This window comes from Quercus suber, unplaced genomic scaffold, assembly GCF_002906115.3.
Source record: "Quercus suber isolate HL8 unplaced genomic scaffold, Cork oak 2.0 scaffold_128, whole genome shotgun sequence".
Classification (NCBI taxonomy): Eukaryota; Viridiplantae; Streptophyta; class Magnoliopsida; order Fagales; family Fagaceae; genus Quercus; species Quercus suber.
In genome coordinates, this window is record NW_027069591.1 from 631,698 (window position 1) to 639,614 (window position 7,917).

General features: G+C 36.0%; 1 protein-coding gene across 1 annotated transcript; it reads right to left on the minus strand.

Moving 5' to 3' along the window:
- Positions 1 to 3,846: 3,846 nt before the first annotated feature.
- LOC111990554 (trihelix transcription factor DF1) lies at positions 3,847 to 6,549 on the minus strand. Its single transcript, XM_024022341.2, has 2 exons — positions 6,048 to 6,549; positions 3,847 to 5,482 (listed from the first exon to the last, which is right to left on the minus strand). The coding sequence occupies exons 1-2, from the start codon at positions 6,296 to 6,298 to the stop codon at positions 4,081 to 4,083; spliced, it is 1,653 nt and encodes a 550-aa protein (XP_023878109.2). The 5' UTR covers positions 6,299 to 6,549; the 3' UTR covers positions 3,847 to 4,080.
- Positions 6,550 to 7,917: the final 1,368 nt, after the last annotated feature.

Here is a 7,917-nt window from a genome sequence, read left to right on the forward strand (position 1 = left end):
AGAATGCAAGGTTCCTGTTCAATTATCCTAGAAACAAACTCAGTGTTTTTCCCCCCCTTTATAAATGATAAGGCTAAAAAAAATGTTCTACTAAATGGAGATCTAGCCTCAAAAGAAAAGTTTATTTCCTTATTATACAATAGAAAACAAGATTTGTAAATTAGAGACGCTCAATCCGTCGCTTGTTGCTCCAACTTAGGAGTAAGTGCTGAAAAGGAGCTTAGTATAGGTTTCGATATAGATGAAATGGTGGAAGTGTACCTTTGATATCCTTGGACCATGTAAGAATTTGTTGTTGAACAGGTCACTGGACAGGAAAATCAGAAAAGAAGTATTCTCTAACTTGAAACTCGAGCACGGAATAGTTGCTAGGTTCTAGGACATTACTACCACAACCATGCATAGGGGCGGAGTCAAAAATTTTAGTTTGGAGGGGGCTAAGTTGTGATACTAATATATTAGTTAAGACAAACCTCTACACACACAATATACACAAATTAATTTTCTAAGAGAATTTATCATCTTCTAAATTTTAATGAGTATATAAAAGTCATGTATTTCTTCTATTAAACATGTACAAAAATTTATCATTTTCTACATAGTTTAATTTGTTAAACTCTTAAATTATAAATTTATCTTTCTTTTAAGAGCACCATTGAAATGATCAAATTTGGTTGGGGGGGGACTTCAATTTTTACATGCTACATTTATTAAATGTAAATAATATACATACTATAAAATAATTTTTAGAATTGGGGGGGGGGGGGGGCCTTGGCCCCCCACCCTTGTGTGTGTTTCCTCCACTAACCATGCTATATTTATAAATATTTCAACCAAACTCTATCTTTGTTTTAGGATGCTTATTAGGTAGGGGTGGCAAATGAGCGAGTTAGGTGTATAATTATCTATTTATGACCTGTTTATATATAAATTAATTATCCATTACCCACCCAACTCATTTAATTAGTAACCCGCTTATTTAACCCAATATGACCCAAATAAATAAATAACCTGTTAAAAACTTAAAAAAAAAAAAAATTAAAAAGTTCAAAAATCACTTTTCCTTCTTTCCTTTTATTTTCCCTTCACAAAATTCATTTCTCAGCAACCAAACAAAGCCATAGAGAGAGAGAGAGAGAGAAAAAAAAAAGACTTTTTTCTTCTCTATTTTTTTTTTCTTGGCAATGAAACAGAGTCTCAAGCACATCGAAGGTCATAAAATTCCTTTCATTTCCTCTTTCCCTTCTATTCCCTTTGTTTTACTTGGCAACCAAACAGACCATCAGAGAAAGAAAGAGAAAAAGTTAAAGTTGTCAACTTTAAAAAACAAAAAAAAAAAAGGTTCAAAAATCAATTTTCCTTCTCATTCCTTTCATTTTCTCTACAACAAAAGACCCATCAAATAAAAAAATCATTTTTTTTCCTTTCATTTCTCAGCAACCAAACAAAGCATTAGAGAGAGAGATACGGACAGGAAGGTCAGGAATGTAATCGGTGCCATACACACACAACACAGAAACATAACCATTTAGCAAAATACATAGCAATATGAGAGAGAGAGAGAGAGAGAGAGAGAGAGAGTACTCCAACGTCGAGTATAATTATATTAGACGGCAACGCGGAGACCTCTTAGGCTCCACTGGCAACCAAATTTGCCTTTGCATCTCCACCATTCTATCCACCTCCACCTCCACCGCCACGCTCTCTCCGCTAACCCCGCTGCCGTCGCCTTCACCTCTAAAGGCGAATGAAGTAGCGGAGCTAGCAACACACTCCAAACGGTGCTGTACTGGAGGCACTGAAGCAGCACATAGTTTCATCAGCAAAGAAGAAGAGGAAGCGAAAGAATTGCCGTGGTGGTAATTGGTGGAAATGCATTGGAATCGGCGAGTCAAGAGTTGACTCGAGAGGCATTGACTCAGTGGCGTTCTCTTTTCTCCGTGTTTGAACGCGAGTTTGTTTGGGGTTAGGGTACTAACGTTTCTTTGGGAAATCGAATGACAAGGAAAAGAGTGGAATGGTGAACTCCAATTCCATCTCCGTTTTCTCTCTAGAATTTCCTTTTGTTTGGTTACTGAGAAAATCTGAGGGGGAGTGAAATTGAGATCTGTTTATTTAAATTTTAGAATTTAGAAGGGTTTAGTGGGTATTAATGAGTTTATTTAATTTTAAATTTTAGATGGGTTTAATGGGTATTAGTGGATTTATCCATTTAGACCCATCTAATTAAATAACCAAATAGATCTTCATCCATTTAACCCAAATACTTAAATGGATTGGGTTAAGACTTATCCAAATAAAGTGGGTAATGGGCGGGTTCATGAATATGAATAAAAATTGCCACCCCTATTATTAGGGTAGGTCATTGTGATAAAGAAAAAGCTTTCTTCTCACCTTCGGTCACCTTTATCGAACCCAAGTCCACACAATGCACTGGCTCTCACTTTCGTTGGAGTAGTAGTCTATGAAGGAAAATCCTTAGGAGAAGGTTCTCACAAAGAGAAGAAGATGTTGCTCATGCGTGATACAATAAAGGGCCCTTGGGAGGAACCAATAGGGTATAGCCTCAGAGTCTCTAGGTCCACTGGAAATTCTAGTTTGTTGAAGCAGCTCCTATTAGTCTTCTTTTGGTCTTTCTTTTATTTAAGGGCATGTTTGGATTGAGGAGGGAGGGATAGGGAGTGAATGAGAGTATAATAAAGTTGAGTTGGATGAAAATAGGCTAATTTTGGGCCAACTCTACTTTACTCTCCTCTACTTCTCTCAATCCAAACGGATCATAAAAGATTTTGAAAGCATCGAACTTGGCCACTTGGCCTGTATGGTAGAAGGCCCAATTGAAAATTACAGTTTGGCAAGAAGCAATGGTAGAAGAGTGATCAACATTAAAGCACTACTTAGAAATAAGACCCCTCTTTATTATATTATTATTATTATATATATAGAAAAAACAAGGTAACGGTTTTACACAAACTGTTTCACACTTCTTTTATCTCCTCAATCCTCCCGTCTTAGTACCGCTATCGCTTAGTTGACCTCTCCTGATGTATCTGTTAGTAATGGATGCTCATTAAAAAGGGGGAAAATAGAGCTTATGAGCAAAGGAAAAACACTATGAGTTTAAGAGAAGCAAAAAATTCAAGAGATTTGAGAAGCTCGGGGGTCTTTGAGGTGGAGGTAGATGGGATAAGGGTCTCATGTTAAAAATGTAAACAGAGAATAAAATTGGAGGACTAAGAGGGTAACATTATGACAAAGGCTTGGAGATTGCTTATTCTCATTAATTGAAATTAGCTGTACAGAAAACAGTTTTATACTAGCAAAACGGAGCAACTAAATGAAAATTGACTAATAATTACTGTGGGCACCTTACTTTGTTCCAATCTTTACCCAAAGTCCTCGATTCCAATGATAAAAAATCAAATCGCTACCAAAATTATTAGCATTATGTGTGTAGTCGAATGAACCTAGGCACCACACTAATTTATTGATTCAATGCTTTCCTTATAAGGTAATAGAAAATTACAAGATTTGCCATTAAATTAAGTTGGCAAATTGTAATAAATATATAGTTATTATTATTTATCAAATTAATCAAATCCCACTCTACACTAACCTCATGTGTATTGGTGTCAATTCAATTTCTCTGTTCTCTCAATCAGATCCAAATAAGGGAAGGTATTATTCACATAAAAAAAAAAAAAAATGGAAGGTATTATTGGACAGAAATCATAAAAGGTTTATTTATTTATCTAATTATCATTCCATCCTTTTTTTTTTTGGCATTGATTATTATACACTATTTAATACACACTAACTGTACACGCTTAGTGTAAAGTGTGGGCATTTCTAAAAAAATGTAATTTTATAAAATATTAACACTGTGTAAACTAGTGTACATCAAGAAGGAATGGAACAACAATTTGCCCTTTTCTTTTGGGGTCCGGGGGATTAATCATTAAAAATAGAACTCAGAAACTTTGCTCTTTCAAATGCCTTTGTACCATTTGGGACCCTCTTTTTACACCCAATGACGCAAACTATTTGTAACTCTATTATAAGAAGCTTCCCTATCTTGTCTCATTCACCATTATCCGTCGAGGTAGGTTTGTTTATTACCACCTCATGACCGCCGCCATCATCATCTTCTTCCTCACTATCTACAGCTTCATTTTCATCGTCTTCTTCATTTTGTTCCACATTTTCAATATCTTCCATCGCTGTCTCCTGCTGGTTATTGTCTTCTTGTGGAGGCCACTGCTGCTCTGGCTGGACCATCAATGGCTCCATTAAGTTATTCATATCATGACTAGAATTGGCTGAGCTTTCAACTTTTTTCTTCTCTTTGTATAGTGCATCAAGCTTTTGGAAGTATGGACACGTCTTTGAGTCCTCGGGCCTTGTCTTGTTGCTTTCCTTCACCTTCTTGAAGTACTTGTTGATGTTCTCCCATTTCTCCTTGCATCTCTTGGCACTACGATTGTATCCAAGCCTACGCATTCCAGCTGAAATGTCCCCCCACATAGGCCCTTTTGGCCCATTTTCTTGATAGTTACGATCAACACTTGTTCGAAGCCCTATCAGAGCTTCAACTTCAGCTTTTGGCCATCTGGAAGAGCTTGTTTGTGTCGGTGAAGGTGTTGAATTATTCTCAAAGCGAACTATATCCATTTTCTGAATCTCAGAATTGGTCTCTGATGAGAGCAAGCGTGGTGGCGGTGTTAGCCGAGGCACTGGCTGTGACTGCAGATTTGTATTGTTGCCATTTGATATCTTCTGCAAGAATGCAATTACCGCTGCGTCCTTCGCTGCTGCGGTGGATCGTTCTTGGACTAACATTTCATGCTCTCTATTGAGTCTTGCCATTTCTTGTATCCTCCAAGAGTCTTCTCGAACTATTCGTTCATTTTCATGTTTCTCTATGGCTTCCAAGAATTTCAGCTGTAGCTCCTCTTGCTTCTCTATCACCTCCTTCGCGAGACTCTTGAAAAAGTCCTTCCATTTCCTCCTCTTCTTACAACGGCCTTTCAATTCTTCATCAGACGCTGTCGAAGAAGAGGTCGAAGTATTACCCGAGAAAAGAATCCCAGAAATGGTACTTTGCAAAGGATTTCTAGGAACAGCAGGTTTTGGTGCTTGTAATGGTGGAATTGTAGGGTTTGGTATTGGAGGGACAACACTCTGGGATATGATTGTAGGGTTTGTTGTTGATGGAACAGTAGTACTCTTAGAAACACCATTGTGGGATATGATTGTAGGGTTTGCTGTGGATGGAATAGTAGTCTTAGAAACACTTGAAGCCATTGCTCTAGATGGTTGGTGTTTGTTTTCAAGGGCTTGTAATTGATCAAAAAACCGATAGGTCTTTCCCTCTGGCTTCCCGGTTCGACCTTCTTTGGTTCTTTTGTGGTACTTATAGACATTCTCAAATTTCTCCTTGCATTTCTTGGCGTTCCGGTTATAACCAAGCCCTGCTAGTTTCCTGACACCGAAATTTTGGAAAAAAACATCATTTTTATAATTTTCTGTCCCAAAGATGCTTACTTTCAGAATAGAATCTACAATAATTGATGGATAGAGTCAAGGAAGAACGACCTAGAAAGATGAGAGAAACTATCAAACAAATCATCATCAAGACCAAAGTTTTCCCAAGGAAAACACATTAACTAATGTCGGAAAAAATGTCAGGTATCATTATATATATATCCCTCTTCTAGAATTCTTCAAAAAATGGTTATTAATTATAAATAATACTAATCTTATTCTTAAAAAGTAAATCAACTCGATTTTCACTTAAGAGCATTGAAAATGGTGATCATCGTTTCAGAAAATTAATATATATTTGAGAAACATTACCAAATGAAAGTACAAGAAGAATTGCCAATATCCCAAAAAAGTGTATACTGTGAAATGACTCAAAAAGTTTTAACCGAAAGGTGAAAACAAAGTTTCAGTGGAAACCCAAATCCGGATCTCAACTGATGATCTAATACAGCAACAAAAATTTCAACAAAACAAAAACTTGTTAAAAAGAAATTACAAATCACCTTGAAACCTCTTCCCATAGTGGACCTTTAAGATTTGAGTCACGAAACACCCCATCCATGTCCAACCGTATCTTCAAGAGTGCTAAAGTTTCTGGGCGAGGCCACCGGTTTCCACCGCTAGTAATTCTGTCACCACCTTCTTCACTCTTAGCCTTATCTTCTTCGCTTGAGTTCCAACCGATAACACCGTCCTTATCGCCTTCATGATCAGCTCCAACCATCACTGTGTCCTCCTCAGAATCCCTCAGCATGGTGCTCTCTCTCTATCTCCACCAGGCAATCACAGCTGAAAAGAAAGTATCAAAAAGAGAGAGTAATTCTGTTTGTTTATTTGGGTGGGATCTGCTAGCTTTGTATATCTCAATAAAGAAAAAGAGAAATCCAAAGTTTATTTCTCTAATGTCATAGGAATGGAATCTTCAGTAAAATTTGTTCTTTCTGTTGGTTAGAAAAAAGAACATATTATGGTCACTTGGGTTCTTTATATACATAATTAAATCAGTGAACATTAATAGAGGCTGAAATTGATATATTTTAAAAAAAGTAGATAAAGAAAAAATATATGCATAAAATATTGAATTAATGGAAATGTGTAAGTAGCGGTGGTAACAGCTGCAGATAGCGACGATGGGGATAAGTTGGCCCATTGTAGGTCAGCTCTGCTTTTAGGGGCCGTTTTGGATTTCAGTGGTCATGGGCAACACTTGGACTTGAAATTACTGAAAACCCCTCACAGAATCCTATTGATTGACCCTTAATCATGCAAATTTTTTTGTTTGATTGTTTGTTTGTTTTTTTTTTTTTTTTTAAAGGGTGTTCAAGTATTTGGCAAATTATTTTATTTCCTAAGAATAGAATGCAACCAAAAATTTATAAAAAATTGATAATATAATAGATTAAACCTAAGATTTTCGGGTTCGCCGTTACGCTCCAAACATCTGAATACCCCGTGAGAGGTCTTAATCATAAAAGTTAATTGTAACAGTGTGGAATTGCCAATCTATATCATTTTTTTTTTATTCATCACTTGGGTATCTTTCTTTATGCCCCATATACCCTTTGGGTCCCCGAAAATGAAAGCAATAAAATTGCCTGTAATTTTTCAACTTTCGAAGGAAATTTTTTGGCGCTTGTGAAGCCACGTGGGCAAAAGGAGCCTACTGTGTTGTCGACCACGCTACATGGTTTGACAAATTTTGATTGCCATGTCATCAATGGAAAAAGAAAAGAAAGCATTAAAATTACTAGTAATTCAACTAACAAAAAATTACCATCTAGGGTAAGAATGAATATAATTAGTATCATTTCAATAATATATGATACTGTTTTGTTATTAGTTGCACATCTAACTATTGAACTTATATAATCAAATTTCTAACATACTTAACATTACTCAAAAGAATCTCTATAAATTATAATAAATTTAAAAGTACAAAGTTCATTAAAAAAAAAAAAATCATTACTATTATTTTGTTTTGCTTTGATTAATGCATAATAAAAATAGTATAAATAGTGATTCCTGTAAAAAAACAAAAAAAATTGTTTCAAATTCAGTTGGTGCATATCATTGACTTAAACTAGGTAGATAAAGGTCATGTTATTAGGCGAAGCCATTTATGAAAGGAAGTAAGTAGCGACCGTTTCTGTTAGGTTGCGACCTACCATAATAAATGGGATTGAAATTTTTGATGCTAAGAAAGATCATATAATTCGTCATCATTAGCTAATAATTTGAAATTTCATCAGGATCATAGATGAGGCCGTGGTAGCTTTGTGTGTCCTTTGGAGGATATATATATTACATTCCCTATCTGTCAAGAACATGCCCTGTGGCCAATACCCTTCGTGGCACGTGTAGAATGCCAATTTC

Bases quoted from the DNA above. Each gene is read 5' to 3' on its own strand.
- LOC111990554 (XM_024022341.2), bottom strand. From the start codon at position 6,298: ATGCTGAGGGATTCTGAGGAGGACACAGTGATGGTTGGAGCTGATCAT. The intron at 5,483-6,047 runs GTGATTTGTAAT...TTTCGGTGTCAG, and splicing joins CTATGGGAAGAGGTTTCAAG to GAAACTAGCAGGGCTTGGTT.